Source organism: Oryzias melastigma, linkage group LG13 (genome assembly GCF_002922805.2).
Source record: "Oryzias melastigma strain HK-1 linkage group LG13, ASM292280v2, whole genome shotgun sequence".
NCBI lineage: Eukaryota > Metazoa > Chordata > Actinopteri > Beloniformes > Adrianichthyidae > Oryzias > Oryzias melastigma.
Window position 1 is genome coordinate 11,573,528 of NC_050524.1, and position 17,805 is coordinate 11,591,332.

Sequence of the window (17,805 nt, forward strand, 5' to 3'; positions counted from 1 at the left end):
ACAGGAACTATTAGTTGCAGTTTTAATAAAATCTTTTTTTAAAAAGTTCAATAAAAAAAGGAAAAAAATGAGTGATTTGTCACTTTTAAGATAAAATTTTTGTTATAGGTTTTTTATCTACTATGACTTTTTTATATTATTCATGCAGTTATTAGATGAGGTCAAAAGGCCAACTCTTACATAATCTAAGGAGCAGTATAAGACAGAGGTACACAAATAAATTCAGATCATATCTGAAACATGACAGCTGAGTTAAGTTTAGTTCAGTCAAAGAAAACATTCTCTGCCCAACAAGATCATTATATGACATCCACCTTTTTGTTAGTCAGCTTCAGTCAGGAAAACCATTAAAAATCATGAGCTGGAGAAAATGTGTTGGATAAAACATTAAAGAACTGATATAAACACTACCAAATGTGTTGTATGTGTGAAATTGTAAGATATTTCACCAATTTCTTACATTAAAATATAGTACATTTTGCTTCAAAATAAGATTTTGTAGTGAACTAAAGTCAGCCATAGCAGAGAATGACAGTGCTTTTATTAATATGTTAAATAAAATGATATAAGTGATTTAAATGTCATTGTTGTTGTGTTGAAATATTGAAAATATATGCAAAATGCAGATTCAGATGTAAAACTTTCACAAGAAAGACCGAAGACATAATTTTTGAAAGATCTTTGACTTTAATTTCAAAATTTTATCAATTAGACAAATTAAATCGAGCAATCAGGGAGAATGTGATATGCTGAGCTAAGCAATGCTATGTTCTTCAGTTGCGTCTTCTCTGCAAAAGTGCTGACAGCAACTTTGCTGCCATGTTGTCACGCTTGGATGAGGGAAGCTTTTAATTTGTGTTCTTGTAATCATGTGTTTCCAACCCCATGTGGTAATTAAACACACTCGTTTTAGATGTTTTTGAGTCAAACACAAAAACCATCCTTTCAACACAATCTATACAGTTTAAATGTGGATGGTGAGTTGATGAATGTAGTCATTGTCACTCTTTTTTTAATCAGTGAAGTTGCTAAATAAATTTTGTTTAAAAAGTTCTTTCTTTGTGTGTATGTCTAGAATTAAAAAAAATACTGCTGTAATGAAAATGTGTAAATTTACAAAATTACAGGGTTTTGTGTCACAATTGTAAGTTTTAGATACAACTATGCAAAAACAGATCCATATAAAACAAAACAAAACAAAAAAAAATCAGCAAAAGTTGGACAAAGCTAGCATGTGTTAGCAAAATTACACCCACACCGCCACCTTGTGGAAGTACCTTATAAAACAATTCCTCTAGTGAAAAAGGTCTAGAATCATCAACAATTAAAGAGGTCGATTTTTCACCAACTACAACCCAGTAGGAGCCATAAAGTCTTATTTCACTCTTATAAAAATATTCTGATTTGTATTTATGTTAGTGTAGCTACTATGATAAATATATATATATATATATATATATTTCTTTTTTTTCTTTTTTTTTTTACTTAACCTTTATTTAACCAGGTGAAACCCATCGTAGCATGAGATCAGGATTTCTTTTTCAAGGGTGACCTGACCAAGAGGTCATCAGCACATGTCATATAAATAACATTACAGTATCAAACAAAAAATAAAGCAAAACAATGACTTTTGGATATTTATAATCTAAAGTTTGAAGTTGAGGTGCAGCAAGGTGACAGTAACAGTAAACAGCAATACAAGTAAACAGTTATTTGGAGAGAAAACAGTCATTTGGAGGATTAAATGAGCATTTGGATTAAATGAACTGTTGCTTTTTTGGCATAAATAAAGCAAACATAAAAAATAGTCTTCTCTTAAAATATGAAATATTTTATAACTTTTGACAGATGTTCACATGACTTATTTTCAAAATAAAAGACACCCTCAGTGCAGATCCCGGCATAGTCCAAAAACATGCTTCATAGGTGGAATGATGCCTTTAAATTGTTCCTATGTGTTAAGGAGAGTTTGTTAAGGTTGTGTGATTGTGACAGACAGACAGGCAATCTGTCCAGGGTGTACCCCACCTTTGCCCAACAGAAGACAGGTATAGGCTCCAGCAGCACCGTTAATAAGGAATGAAATGGGTTTAGAAAATGGATGGATGGATGTATATAGTTTGGATTCTGTGGTTCACGGCACAATAAAATTATATTTCAAAATGTTTGAGTTGAATAAAGTTTGAGTTACATCATTTTCCTTTCTACGTTATGGTATTTTTTTTAATTAAAAATTTTCTTGATCCTTAACCAGAGAGCCCTAATGGAAGGGTAAAATAGACACATGGAGCTATATATATATATATATTTATATATATATATATATATATATATAAGGTCATGGATCTGCCAACAAACTTTTAAAAAGCATGAAAAAGTAAGTAAAAATAAAGAAAGAGGAAGCTTATCTCAATTTTAACTTTTTTTTTTTTTTTAATAATAATTTACCACTACATTTTAGGAACTGAAACCAACTACTTGAGTTATGAAACCAAAGTATTTTCCAGTTTTTGATGCTCTATAAAAATTACTGACATAAATGTCGTTAAAATTTTGCCTAATTGCACTGAAATACACTCAATCTTGTCCTCTATAATCACCTCAGAATTGCCTCTATTTATTTGACATTTATTCCAAGCAGTGGCTTGTTGGGGCGGCTGGTTTGTTGTGGAGGAAGTGGTCCTGCCCCTGGAAGCAGCTGTAATCACATGAGATGAGGCTGCTGCTGTGTCACGTGAGGCGCCGCTTCTAAAAACATGGCTCCAACGAGCTCAGAACCAAGCAGAACCGGATGACTGGCTGCGTGTCGTGTGTCTGCAGACATGCACCGGTGCTGGGTCTCAGCAGGAGGTGGCAGGAGAAACGATTCGATCCGGTTTGCTTGCAAAATGTGAATGAAATTCATCCGGTGTGAAAGAGCGGAGCGACGTTAGCTTAAACGCCAACTAGCTGTCAACCGCTACAAGTGGCGAAAAGGTGAGTTTTACATGAACTTATGCGCTTATGCGGTGTTGGCATGCTTCTGTAATTACAGTGGAGTTACATTTATCGAGTTTCTTTTTGAATGTTGGTTGACATTTTTAATAATAAGCTTTTGTTTTTAATGTCCTAGCGTTAGCTTGTCTGCTGAGCTAATTGCTAGCTTCCCCTTTCCTGAAGGTCTTTAGCGCTCATTTAGCCAACTTTCGGTATTATCATATCAATAAAGTCTAAAAGACTTATGTGTGTTTGAAATTGCATATAAATATTGAAATATTTTTTGAATGCATTTGTGTTAATAAAGATTTATCTTTGTGAAGTTAGGTATCAATAGCTTGTCTAATTAATCTCTTAAAAAATAGTTTTTTTAATTTAAAATAAAACGTACGAAGAGTTTTACAGGCAGTGTTTACATTAAACCAATTTATTCAAAGCTAGTCTGTTCTGTTTTCACAAAGCGGCTAAAGTTTGGTTAAAATCATGAAACATTTTGACAACTCTTGTGAAGTTCAATTCATGCTAATTGTTAGAGAATAAAAACTTAATGAGGGTGTTCTAGTAGAGGTAAAAGAAATTGACTTTTAAAAGCAATCAAAAGTTGTGCTTAACTGAGGTAAAGCAGATCTGTTTAATGGGGCATGAATAGTGAAGTCATGTGAGACTGCTTCAGGCTGCTGGGATTTGGCATTTTGTTGAGATATCCTTCCACCACGGCCCTATTTTTTTCCCAGTGTCAGCTCACTATTTGAGGAATAAAAACACTAATTGTGGATCTGATGAGGTTTGTATTGCTCATCTGATTGTCTGTTTATGCTTTACAGCGTCTCGGAGAGGAGGGGAATTTAAAAGATTACCTCACCACTGGATGATTTTGATGTTTCTCTCATGGAAGTTTAAATCTTCTAGCCGCTAAGACGTGAAAGGAGTGCGGATCTCCAGTCAGTCATCCGAAGACTCGCAATGGATTGGCTAATGGATGCAGTTGAACAAGACATGGGGATTGAACGGCGGCAGCAAGGACCAGGTCGCCGCCCCGGAGAACTCGTTGCGCTTGTTTCTATGCGCTGGGTGATGAGCTTGAGGGAGAGAAAAGTTGTGCGCTGTTCCCGGTTTGAGAGCAGCAGTGCAGCAGAAATTTCCACATACCTCCAGTCTTCGCAGGCCAAGTTGCCGCCTGGCTGGACACGAGTCTTCATCCAGGGTGTGAGAAAAAGCAAACTTAATTACAAGCTTGCTAGAGATGCGTGTCATCAACAAATGGAAGTGCCATCACAGGATTCTTACTCCAGAACCATGCAGTGTGTATCGCAGCATAACATCAGGTATGGTACAGTATTTGCAGTCTACTCTGCAGCATCATTGTGCTCTTGATATGACCATTTTGGAGCTATATAAATGGATACATGTTCAAAGTATTTTCCCAATGACATATTCAGAAAAAAAAAAATCATCTTAATGTTTTTAAAGTTTTACTTTGATCATCTTTGATCGATTGTAAAAGCGTTTACAGTGGATGTTTAATTACTATTATATATTTTTTTTGGCAAAATTAAAAACTTGTTGAGTTTTCTAGGACATATTTTCTGTGGCATGGCAAATTTGCCTCTGAGTTGTGGGTGGGGCTGTCATTTCCCATGATCCCTTTGTTTATACTCTCTTCCGCTAGCTTACAGCCCCTCAGAACCCGAACCTAACATTACCCGAGCAACAAAAATAGTGAGCAATGTCGGAGCTATCCATCCATACAGTTTTTAGCCATATGCCAGCTCGGATTATTAAAAGGACGTACATGGATCTATTTGTCTGCAATTGGATGAATCCAAATGGAGTGGAGTAGGGGGCTTGTGACCTGCTGACCGTTGCAGCTGCGGCATAGCTAAAGGCTTCCTCCAACTGTGTTTCTTCATCTGCTCCCGATTCACTGCGATTTGAATGAAGAAATACTTAGAAATGCAGTTTCAACCTTGATTTTCTTTATAATTGTCCTCCGTCATGAGAAAAAGCTACAAGAACATGTTAAAAACACCAAAAATATGATTTTAATGAATAAATTAGGTAAAACATTTTTCAAGAATATATATATATATATATATTCTCTCCTGTTCTTAATTTGATTAAAAAAGACTTTTATAATGATAGCAAAAAATGCCAGTAAACTGATTTAGCAATTTCTTTTATTCATTTATATCTGTTTTTATCAAATTTTTTGCTATGTAAAGTAAGCTAGATGTAAGCTATGAATAATTCATAATGGATGAATTAAAATCAAAAAGAAAGCAACATTCTTTTGAATTTTTTAAACTAAGTTTTGAGAGATGCTGAGAAAAATAAGTAATTGTTTTTTTCTGTCCTTTGTTATTCAGGAACCTGTGGCGGGAAGTTCACTACAAGCTTGTGCAGCCATATGCGGGAGCCAGCGAGCAGTTGCACATTTCAGCTGTGCATGCTGTGCGCCACGCATTGGAGAAACTTTTCAACTCTACATTCATCTCATCGGACAAAGTGTCGCCATCTCTTTCTCCAACCAAAGAGAGAGACAACCTCCTGCCATCATGTTCATCTTGCTTTTCCAAGTCCCAGTCAGAGAATTCCTGCCCTAATGTACTGCCCGCAGAAGGTCTGCTGGAGACGGCTGAAATGTTTTATGTTATTCTGCCCTACACTCAGTATTCGCTTCATGACATTGTCACCTTCAGTCCCGCCAAGCTTGCTAACAGTCACGCCAAAGTGTTGTTCATCATTTACCAAGTACTAACTGCTCTGCAGGCATGCCATTCATCCGGTCTGTCATGTGGAGAGCTTTCTCTGCAGGACATTTCTGTAGACGATCAGCTATGGTGCCGTCTCAAAGTCAACCTGGCACATTACGAGGACCTGGGAGCAAAAGTGAAGGTAGACAGCGATGCTAGTTTGAATCCACAGCCAAAAAACATTCTGCTGAAAGAACTTTCACACTTGAGTCAAGGGAACAAGAGACTTTGCCAAGATTGCTTTGGTGAGCTGAAGACGCTAGTTCTGGACTGGGTGCACGGACGAGTGAGTAACTTCCACTACTTGATGGAGTTGAACAGGCTTGCTGGACGGCGAGAAGGAGACCCTAACTATCACCCTGTTCTGCCTTGGGTCGTGGATTTCACTGTGCCATTTGGAAAGTTTAGAGACCTCAGGAGGTCAAAGTTCCGACTCAATAAGGGAGACAAGCAGCTGGACTTTACATATGAGATGACCAAAGAGGCGCTGGCTGCTGCAGGGGGTAATGGGTTGAGTGGAGGTGGTGTCGGTGGAGACTTCAGTATCTGTAGTGGTGCAGGAGGTGCCGGGCAGTCTGAACACCTCCATGTACCTCACCACATATCTGATGTGCTATCAGACATCACCTACTATGTCTACAAAGCCCGACAGACGCCCAAGTCTGTACTATGCAGCCACGTTAGATCTCAGTGGGAGCCAAATGAATACCCAGCCAGCATGGAGCGCATGCAAAGCTGGACCCCTGATGAGTGCATTCCAGAATTCTATACAGACCCTTCTATTTTCCATTCCATCCACCCAGATATGCCAGATTTGGACGTACCTTCTTGGTGCAAGTCTTACGAAGAGTTTATCGAGGTCCACCGGCGCCTCTTGGAGAGCAGAGAAGTGTCTCAGCATTTGCACCATTGGATAGACCTCACATTTGGCTATAAACTTTCAGGGAAAGAAGCTGTCAAGGCCAAGAATGTATGCCTTCACCTGGTGGACAACCACACCAATCTGACCACCTATGGTGTGGTTCAACTGTTTGACCAGCCCCACCCACCTCGCTTATCTCCTTCTCAGTATGCCCCACCAGAGCCCCCTCTCCTTGGCCTTGCTGCTCTTGATGTGCCTTCTCTAAACATCCCTGCATTAAATACACTGGGTGATACAGTGGATGGAATGGTGCCAGAGTCCACTGGGTGCGAGTCCAGCGCCTGGACTATGGCAGATAGAGACGACGAGCTTGAACAAGGTACAGAGGCTCTAGATTCTCTGGCATCCGCCGGGTCATCCAATCCAGTGTCTTCCCCCGTACCGCTGCCGTCTGTGAATCCAGCAGGAGGAAAGGGTAGTGTGGAGCACACGGCCCTAATCACTCAGTCTCCAGGTTCATTCAGTGGGGATTTTACAAGTGGTTTAGGTCCTGGTTTACGAAGTTCAGTGTTACAGAGAGGTTGGTCAACGAGCAAAAAACAAGCAGAAAACGTGACCAATCTGGAAGAAACAAAAATAACGCTTCCTGAAGGCTTCAACCCATTGCAACCTTTGGAAGAGCTGGAGAAGTTAAATAATTTTTTGGTGAAAAATGTTCACACCAATGTATGTCAACTTGCAGCAACCGGTGGCTCACTGAGGGAGGGTCTAATAGCTGAATCCCGACCCTCTCTTGCACAGCTTTACCAAAGAGATATGCAAGCCTTGGGTGTGGCTATCGCAGAGATATTCTATTCGACTAAACTCAGAAGACTGAAACCAGGAACTCCCCTCAGACAGCGTTTCCAAGCTATTTTGAGGCTGTGCTCCGCCAGCCTCCGCGATGTTCCACTGCCCTTGCAGCACGCTCTTGAGACACTTTTGCTGATTGAAAGGCACTCTAGAGTAGCACAGAGTGAAGAGGAAGACCGCTCAAATCCACTCCTTTTTAGGTACGACCCCATCCGTGACGGCCTCCCTCCTCCAAGCCCTCACCAGTTATTGAACACCTTCACCACTCCTTTTCCCTTTCCCTCCTATTTTTCTGCTCTTCATCACTTTATCTTTTCCTACCATACCAAGATGGACACCGTCTGTAGTCTTCAAGGAAGAGATGTTGTCTTTCATCTGTGGCAGCAGCTTGAGGCGCTCTTGCGGAGTAACATCACCGCCGAGGGGCTTGAGATCCTCTTGCCTTTCATTCTGGCTCTCATGCTTGAAGAATCCACTGCTGTCTATGCCGCATGGTACCTTTTTGAGCCGATCTCTAAAGTCCTGGGTCCTAGAAATGCCATCAAGTACTTGGTAAAACCTCTAGTGAACGTCTATGAAAACCCTCACTGCCTCAGGGGTCGGTTTTATCTCTACACCGACTGTTTCGTTCTCCAACTGATTGTGAGGCTCGGTCTGCAGGCTTTTCTTTCCAGCCTCCTTCCGCATGTGTTCCAGGTCCTCTCTGGCTTTGAAAGCTCTATCTCTATAACTGGTGGTGACGCTTCTAAAGGGCTCAGGCGTGGTGTGTGTAATTTAGGAGAAGAAGAGGAGGACTATCAGTGTGGCGAGGGGCTGTCACCTGGAAACGTTGGTGGGAGTGCGGCCAGCGGAGGTGTTGGTGTGATGGGAGACCCCGGACTGGTTGACTACTCCTCTGGCATTAGTCTCAGTGAGCAGGTGTTTCTGTCAGAGGGAGAAGACTTTCAGAATGAGTTTTACGATAACGGTGGAGCCGGAGGGAAACAGCAAAGCCAGAACTCTGCGTCCAAAGATCAGGACCAGGAGTCTTTGAGCGTCGGGAAGTTAAGCGACAAAAGCAGCACAAGCGAACTGTCTTTGGGGGATGACTCAATGCGGGATCGAGCCAGTCTGAAATCAGCTGACAGCAGCCAGGATTTAAAACATGCTAGCGAGGGAGAGGAAGGAGGAGAAATAGAGGAAGAAGAGGTGACTAAAATAAGTAAATATGGAGCGGAGGACATGGCTCATTCAAACCTTGAGCAGTCAGGGTGTGCTGAAGAAACAGCAGTTGCATCTGTAGAACGTGAGTTTATGAATGGATTGACTCTGGAAGAGACGGAGAAAGGAATTGAAGAAGAGCAGGAAGAAGAGGAGGACAATAATACATTAGAGGAGTCTGAGGAGAAAGAGCAGAAGATTCTTTTAGGTGAGTTGAACTTAAAATAAAAAATATATTTTTTAACCCTTCTAAAAATTAAGCATGTTTTGTTTTTTGTTTTTACAGATACAGTCTGCAAAACAGTTCGTTGGCTTTCAGCAAAGCTCGGCCCAACAGTGACTTCTCGATACGTAGCCAGGAATTTGCTGCGATTGCTCACAAACTGTTACATTGGTGCGTATGTTTTCATGTTAAAACCTCCATACTTTAACTTTTTTTTTGTTTGCCAAACATTATAAACTAATATTTTTCTTGCACTTTTGTCTTTGTTTTTGTTAATATTCCCATTTAGGACCCAAAAACCACCAGTTTGTGATCTGTCCTTCAGAGGAAAGCCACCTGCAGGCTGTGGGGATGGGTAGTGTGTATGAGAAGAAACCTGTTGTTGGTGATCATACTGCTGGACCAGTTCTAGACTGTCTCATCTACATAGCTCAGCTTTACGGAGAGCCTGTGCTCACATATCAGTATCTGCCTTACATTGGATATCTGGTAAGAAAAAAAAAAAGGTTAAAAGCAAAATTCACATTGACATTTTTCTTTTGTTACCTCTGCCACACCTGCAAATTAACATCTCTCTTTTTTTTCATTTACAACTCTAACATGAGCCACTAGTTTCTAGTATGATTTACAATCAAATAGCATATGTCTTTATCATGAACATGCAATTGAAACCTGGTTGTATTTTGTTTTTTGCTTTGCCTTTTTCTAACTATCCAATCACTGCACCATCTGACCTTTGATGGTTTTGGGTTGTTGCTTATAAAATATTGATGTGCATCAAAACCTTTACATTCATTTTTGTTATTGGGATGGTGTTAATGATCTAATTCAACTAACTATTACCCCTTGAAGGCAACCTAACCTCTTAAATTCTTTGGAAACATAAGGTATTTTCGAATTTTCCATCTGTTTTTTTTTTTTTTGTATTTTAAGTTCATTTTAAGTATTTGAAGGTTCATTTTGAATAAAAATGTTAAATAAGTTCGGTTGCATCCAGCCTTACGGTGGATTGGTAACCTGTCCAGCAGTGACTGGGATAGGTTCCAGCAACCTCAGTGACCCCAAAAAGGATTTAGTGGGCTTAAAAAAAAAATAAAAATTGAAAAAATAAAATTAGGTCAAAACGAAGTGTACAGATGACAGTTTTGCATGTAAGTTTTTAAATTCTTGTGGTCGATGCTGGACTTTTTTCTTGGCCACACAAACCGAGAGGAAAGGTTAGGGTTACGATTAGGATTAGGTTAATACATGTGACATTTAGCTCTGAACGCACTTAAAATACTTACAGGCCAAGGCAGCAGTGTGTATCTTGGCTACACGTACTACGTGTGGCCAACAAGAATTTTTCAGTTTTTATGCTGGGTCATATGAAAATGCATGCAAATAACATTGGCCTTTTTTTTTTCTTTGTATGTTTGGAGGTATCCCCACCATCCTCGCAGCGTCTCAACACACGTAAAGAAGCATGTCTCCTTGGAGCTGTGGCCCTTGCACAGAAGATCATTGTCTTTCTCTCGGACGCCACTCTCATGGACATGCTGATGAAAATCAATCAGGATGTGCTTCTGCCTCTTTTAGATCTGCTAACTACACCCAAAATGGGGTAAGTTACAATCAGACTTGCATACATATAGACAAAGTCATGAAAAGAAAAACGTCATCTTTAAACTCTTGTAATGGACTAAAAAATATCTTTAAGGCAATATGTTTTGAGTGTCCAATTTGAATTTTTTTTTCTTTTACTTGGTATTTTGAAGGTCAAAAACTTTCTTCTTCCAACTCTTTTAACTATTTTTTCTGAGTTTTCCTCAGATTTTATTGTAATCAGGTTTTAATATAAAAAAAAATCCATCTGAAGTCTGAAGAATCTGAATAGTAACAGTTGGTAGATTGTCTGTCGAACTTTTAGTGGAAGTTGCAGATTAGGAGCATTACAATGTAATTTCTGATTAAAATAACAGATTTTTACTTGACATTTAACATTTATATTTTTAATTTTCACATTAATTCAGGAGTGTTCAAGTCTGACTTTTGTTGCATTCAAGGATCACACTTTTCATCTACCTGTGATGGACAATTTCTGTTACAAAATCAGAGAAGTTTTGTCACAATTTTAAAAACTCCAATAGGAATTATATGGTATTTCAGAAGTTCTAATACTAAAAAGTTTTTTGTGGTGAACTCTTGTACTTTGAAATACTTTTGTATTTTACTTTGTCCATTTAAAAAACCAAAATGTCCAGGTTTCCAAGTGGTGTCCAGACTCGCACTGCACTCTGTCTGAAGACACTCAGCCTGATGGCTCTCATCTTCTTGCGCATTGGGAGGGAGATGGTGCAGCGACACATGGCTGACACGTTGCGCCGGTTCTTCGCCGTTTTCTCCTTGCTGCATTCTCTGCAACCCCAGGTTTGTGTTTCTACTGATACTCAAAGATGCAGTCAACAGAGAAGGTCGGAGAGATCTACACTGTGTATCTACACGATGTCTTTGCAGAGAGAGGAACTGTGTGGTACTGTAAGAAGTCTGCAGTAATTTTGAGCTGTAATACAGTGGTTAGATGTGCTGTAGGGGTGACAGGGAAGTTCAGGGTGGAGGTGGGATTACATCAGGGATCAGTTCTAAGCCCCCTCCTGTTTGCAATGGTGATGAACAGGCTGACAGATGTGGTTAAATAGGAATCTTTATGGAGTATGATATTTGCAAACGATATTGTGATTTATACCAAGAGCGGTGAACAGGTAAAGGAGGAGAAACGGTCAACACTCCAGAGTCGTGGAGAGTGTGGAAAAGAAGTGAAGAAACGAGTGCAAGCAAGTTGGAATGGGTGGAGAAAAGTGTCAGGTGTGATAGAAAAGTTTCACCTCAAGTGAAAGGAAAGGTGTAACTGTGGTGAGACCTGCCATGTTGTTTGGCCTAGAGACAGTAGAAGTAGAGCTGGAGGTAGCAGAAATGAAGATGCTGAGGTTCTCTTTGGGAGTGACCAGGATGGAAAGGATCAAGAATGAGGATATCCGAGGGACAATACTTGTTAGAGGTTTTGGAGATAAAGTCAGAGACTGAGCTGGTTCGAATATGTCCAGAGGAGTGACAGTGCATATATTGGTAGAAGGATGCTGAGTCTAGAGCTGCCAGGCAAGAGGTCTAGTGGAATACCAAAGAGGAGGTTTGAGGTGTGAACAAAGACATGAAGATAGCAGGTGTTAAAGTAGAAGATCAAAAGACATGGTTAGATGGATGAAGCTGATTCACTGTGGTGACCCCTGAAGGGTCAATTTAAGTTCAAATTTAAGAACAAAATGATTTTTTGTTGGATCACATTTTAGAGTTTAACTAGAAAGTTGAAACCATTTCTTGGAACTACAATTCATGGTTTTAATGAAATGTGGACAAATGCCATTTTATCTTGCAGCTGGAGTGTGCATCTCACAGACTGGTGGGAGACGTAACAGTAGTTGATGTCCGTACACCTGAAGGATCAAATGTAACCTATGAGATGGGTACCTTGGAGGAGTTGCAGACCGTTTTCAACCCAGAGATGGCACATGCCTCTTACATCCCTTTCTACTGCCTGATAGGTAGGTGATAGGTCTCTGGCACTCAGTGAATCTTCTTCAATAGGAAGTTGTGTGCCCTTTCATAAAATGAAACTCAATTTTTGGTTTTAAAATGGCATTTTGTTCTAAAATTTGTAGGTGACACAGCAATTCGGAAGCTGGTTCCCAATCATGAACTCGTCTGGCAGATGGCTCAGTCCTACCAGCAGAGCGTGACTCTTGGTGGTACACAGAAGAACCTCATCTCAGCACCCCTCTCTCCTACCTCCAGCTTCGGGAGACACGTGCCTTCTAGCTCATTCTCTGCTCCGTCAAGTAGCTCCACCTCTGAGGGAGACCTCCTCCCTGAATCAGGCACATTTGGAAGTCACCTGGTTGGCAACCGTATCCAGGTGTCCCACGACATCGACTACGGCAGCAGCTCTAACCATGGCTTGGCCGGGTCTTGGGGACGCTCCAACCAAACCGCCTCTGTCATTTCCAATGCCTCTACCTTTGCTGCTTCCACTGCGAGTGCGACATGTTTTTCATCATGGTTGACGGGCCCCTCCCCAGAGGACAGCGCCCTGAAGCAGGAGCTCCCTCGAAGTAGCCGCTCACTTCAGGGCAACTGGCTGGCCTACTGGCAGTATGAGATTGGTCTCAACCAACAGGATTCCCATTTCCACTTTCACCAGATAAGACTGCAGAGCTTCCTGGGTCACTCAGGCACAGCCAAGTGTTTGGCACCACTGGTGGGTGAAGACTACTTCCTCTCTGGTAGTAAAGACAAAACCGTGAAGCTCTGGCCTCTTTACAACCATGGGGATGGGACAAAAGAAGTGGAGCCTAGACTAACATATACTGAACATCGAAAATCGGTCTACTATGTTGGACAGCTAGAGGCTTCACAGGAGGTTGTCAGCTGTGATGGCACTATTCACCTGTGGGACCAGTATACAGGTACGTGACTAACAATAATACCCTTATAATCCCAATCGTGCTCTTGAGCTTATTTATTTTTTATTATCTATAGGAAAACAGATCTGCTCATACGATGCCTTGGATGGGAAGAATCCCATCACGGCTGTCACCACCATGCCAGCTCCCCACTGCAGTGTGGTTTTTGGCAGTGCAGATTCGGTTCTACGCTTCATTGATCCCCGGAAACCTGGTTTGCAGGTATCGCTTTGATTTAGCAAACTCAGCTACAGAAAAACAATTACTGTATTTTATCCCAGCTATTCTCAAATCTGTAGCATTTTTAATTCATCTTTATAGCACGATGAAAAACGTGAGTAACAAACCTTTTCTTGTGTCTCCAGCATGAATTCCGTCTGTTGTACAACAATGTAAGTGCAGGGCTCATCCGCTACCTGGCAGTGAGTCCGTCCGGACGCGCGGTAGCTGCAGGTTTCTCGTCTGGCTTTATTGTGATGCTGGATGCCCGTACTGGACTTGTACTGAAGGGCTGGCCTGCACATGAGGGGGATATCCTTCAAATGAAGGTATATTCTGTCTTCTTTTGTTTTATATAGAGATATATTATTAAAAACACTGACAAAGAAAGCATTAGGGGAGCCTTTATATCACTAGTTGTTTGAATAAAACCATAAAAAATATATGTATTTTACCTAAAATAGATTTGACCTTTGACACAAGTTCAATGTTTTTTTTTCTAGGAAGGTATTTATTAAGAAGAAAATTAAGATTAAAATTGCATATCTGGGTATTTCTTGATTGAATTTGTTGTGAATCAGGAGCAGTCAAAAATGCATTTTGAAAAAGATTGCATTTGTTTTGTAATGCATTGGGATAAAGTCCCCGCTCCACTCTATTCTGATGCATTCACTGCGTACCTCTAGAATCTAGATCCATTATTCTTGTCCAAGCTGGCATCTGACTTGAAACTGTACAGATTGATAGCTCAAATTTTGCTTTCTCTTTTTGTTGCACCAATAATGTTAGCTTGGGGGTGTGAGGGGCTGTAAGCTAGTGGCATAGCGTGTAAACAGATGGATCTAAACAGTCCCTCAAGTGAATTTTCTAACAAACTCCTGCCACTCTGTGGAAACTGTCCTAGAAAACGACACTGATTTTTAATTTTTTTATTTTTATTTTTTTTATTTTAAAAGACCGCTGGGAACTCTTTTACAATAGATCAAAAATAATTACTAATTCATGTGGTGTGGGAATCGAGACTATAGTTTAACAGAATTTATTGACAGTCTCTTGACTTTTTATCTTAAAACGAACCAAAATGCATTTAAAAATGGTTTTAAAATAGTAATTGTTTTCATTGACTTATTGCAAGTTTTACATAAATACAGTTATAGGTGGAGATAAAAATGCTTTATTGTATTTTGAAGAACCCTTTTTCTTCTCGTCAATGTGGTACCGTGTTGAGAGGCGGAGCAAACTCTTTAACTTAAACTCTTGTCACACCAAGTCCACTTTGCCATATTTCACAATATGGACGCCATGTTGGGAACTCAAGTTATTTACAGAAAGCGTGGGCAGGAGGACGAGTGTGTCACACAGTCTTCACCGCCATTTGCTACAAATATTTTTGCGAACATTTTGTCTTTGATATTTCTAATTGTCAAAATGATTTTCCATTTTTTGGGTTAGGGTGTCAGGGGTATCATAAAAAGTCAGGTTTATTAAATTGAGTTGGATAATCATAAAGTATGGAAAATGTTGGCTTGACGAAACATCTGAGTCAGCTATTTATGATGGTAAAAATGCAATGTTTGCTGTTCTTTGTGTTCTGCTTTTTGGTAAATGATGGAGACTTCAGAATGAATCATGATCTGCTTTAAAGCCAAATCTCTTGTCACTCCTTTCAATGTCAAACAAGTTTCAGATTCTTGACGTGAATTTATGTTATTGAAAATATTTATTTCAGGATGGTATCACTTTATATTTTGCTGGTTTAGACACAAACATTACATTAATTTGTGCCAGAGATCATCCTGATTCCAAATTATGAATCATTTTAAGAGCCAATAACAATTAAAATTCTCACTTAGTATTTATTCTTAAGATATAAATAGCAAGATGGTGTTTCTTTTGTTTTACATCAACGCAGTGATGCAGAAATGGTGAAAGTTGTACTTGGCGTCTCTGCTGTCAACAAGACAAACTTTATTTAACCCCCACACAGGTCAAGGACTGTATTTTTAGTTGTAAAGGCATGAGTTTAGGCAAATATGGACACAGGTTACTCATTAGAAGACCGCTGTGTTTCCTACAAGCACATCGATAGAGCTGATGTCTTCCTTTTTAACAATAAAAGGAAGAATTAGCTTAGTTTACTTGGTGTTTATATTAAAGAAAAACGTGAGATTAAAAATGATACATATAGAATTTTTTTATTTCTTGTTTTTTGCAAACCATTAAAAATCTTTCAGGTAATGTTCATCTACATTTCTCACTAGAAGTAGTTATTTATTGCTTTCTTTATGTATAATATCTTATTTTTACTGTTTATTTGTTTCTAGGCAGCTGAGGGGAATCTGGTGATCAGCTCCTCCACTGACTACACCCTGACGGTGTGGAAGGACCTTGAAAACAAGCCTCTTCGCCAGTACAAGTCTCAGTCCGACCACATCCACGCCTTCGACCTGTACGGGTCACAGATTGTAACAGGAACGGTCGCCAATAAGATCGGGGTGTACTCGATGGCCGATATATCCCTGAGTCCCGTGAGCAGCACGAAGCTGAGCTCGGAGAACTTCCGAGGCACTCTGACCAGTTTAGCGGTCCTGCCCACAAAGAGGCTTCTGCTGCTCGGCTCTGAAAACGGTGCCATTAGGTTGTTAGCTTAATCTACTAGCGCCCAACTCAACTCAGCTCTTTCCTCTGGCCTCTATAGTGTCTTATCCACAGTTAAAAACTGTCGTCCGTCCCTTCTGCACTTGAAGTGGACTGTAGCGAGTCGGCTTTCCTTTCAGATGTTCCTTTGAATGAAGCAGCACATAGAAATGATGTATAAACCCACAATGTACAGAAACCGGCCAGTTTGGCTGCTCGCACTGACAGTAGATGCCCCAACAGCTACCCAAGTTTCATGCACACAGCTTACGATATTTGATAGGAAATTCCCGTCTTGACTTGGTCTTTATTAAGTTGACAAAGTCACAAGAAGAAAGTGAAAGACATGCTCAGGAAGGTCTTTTTTAGTGTTTACACTTTTCCACATAAGACGTATAACCAAACCAAAAAAGAAACTCATCAAGCTCACCCTCCAGCCGCTATCCCAACAAGTGCATCAAATTCACATGCACTGAGTAAACTATGCAGTATTTGTAGCTCGCCTCATTTTCTGTCATTTGCTCCATGTTTTATTAAACTTGTTTTACAGTAGTTTGTATATATACGATATGAATAATAAACACACACTTGTTATAACAGTGTCATTGTGCCTACTCCGAAGAGTCCAAACAAACGGTAAAAGCTGCACAAGCCTTTAATCTACTGCACAAGTAACATTTAGATTCTCACTCAGACTTTTCAGTGCTGAATGTTTTTAATCCAGTAGAAAAATGACTTGAACTTTCTTTTGTAAAGCACGCTTAAAAAGAGTTCGTTTGAGCCTTGTAGCAACATTACACAGGGAGCGTATCACGGCTGGTGCTGCTTTTGCCGGCGATTTTTCAATCACAGGACTACAAAAGCTCATATAGAACAGTCGATGCCAAGACGAACAACTTTTGTACTTTAACCTATATATTTCCTTAAATACAAGTATGCTTGGAAAATGTCTACTGAACCTATAAATGAATAAAATTGTAGTTAAAGCTGCTGCTTTTTGTGTAGAAATATTGTTCACAATTCTTTTTTTAAGCTAAGTAGCATACAAGTATGAAAGCTCTGTGCTTTGTGATGATGTCAAGTTGTAAAACTGTTTTTCGGATGATTTGCCTCAAGTCCAAAACGCTTTGATAGTGTCGTGCACATTTGAAAGTTTTGTGCTTTTCATAAACCTGAAGTGTGAACTCGACCACCATTCCAGAAGTCAATCTAAAGGAAAACAAATATTAATTTATTAATTTGCTCAATAAAAGTTGCCACAGTATTTGTTGTAGTCCAGTTGTTTTGTGTGTTGCTTTCCGATCTGAATCACTCAGGCTTAGATTGGACAAAGTCCCATTTGTGTTTACAGAAAGGAGTCATATGATCCACCTAATAGACGTTTTTCTGAATACCTGAATGACAAAGTACTAAAAAGTTTCCTTTCCTAACGTCTTTTATTTGTTTACCGTTTCAACCTGATAACTTCTACAGAACAGAAGATTGTTTATGGCTTCTTTGTTGAACGGATTAGTCAAATGTTGGTGTTTCTGGGAAATGTGGGTGTATGATCCCTGACATCAAACGTCTAAAGTCTGCTGTTGTTTA

General features: G+C 39.9%; 1 protein-coding gene across 1 annotated transcript; it reads left to right on the forward strand.

Moving 5' to 3' along the window:
* The first annotated feature begins 2,636 nt into the window (after positions 1-2,636).
* wdr81 (WD repeat domain 81) lies at positions 2,637-17,491 on the forward strand. The gene is made up of 12 exons (XM_024276597.2): positions 2,637-2,976; positions 3,801-4,301; positions 5,343-8,851; positions 8,930-9,037; positions 9,156-9,355; positions 10,288-10,469; positions 11,110-11,275; positions 12,279-12,444; positions 12,562-13,365; positions 13,439-13,584; positions 13,728-13,910; positions 15,906-17,491. Exons 2-12 carry the CDS (start codon positions 3,940-3,942, stop codon positions 16,230-16,232), a joined length of 6,153 nt encoding a protein of 2,050 aa, XP_024132365.1. The 5' UTR covers positions 2,637-2,976; positions 3,801-3,939; the 3' UTR covers positions 16,233-17,491.
* The last annotated feature ends 314 nt before the right edge of the window (positions 17,492-17,805 follow it).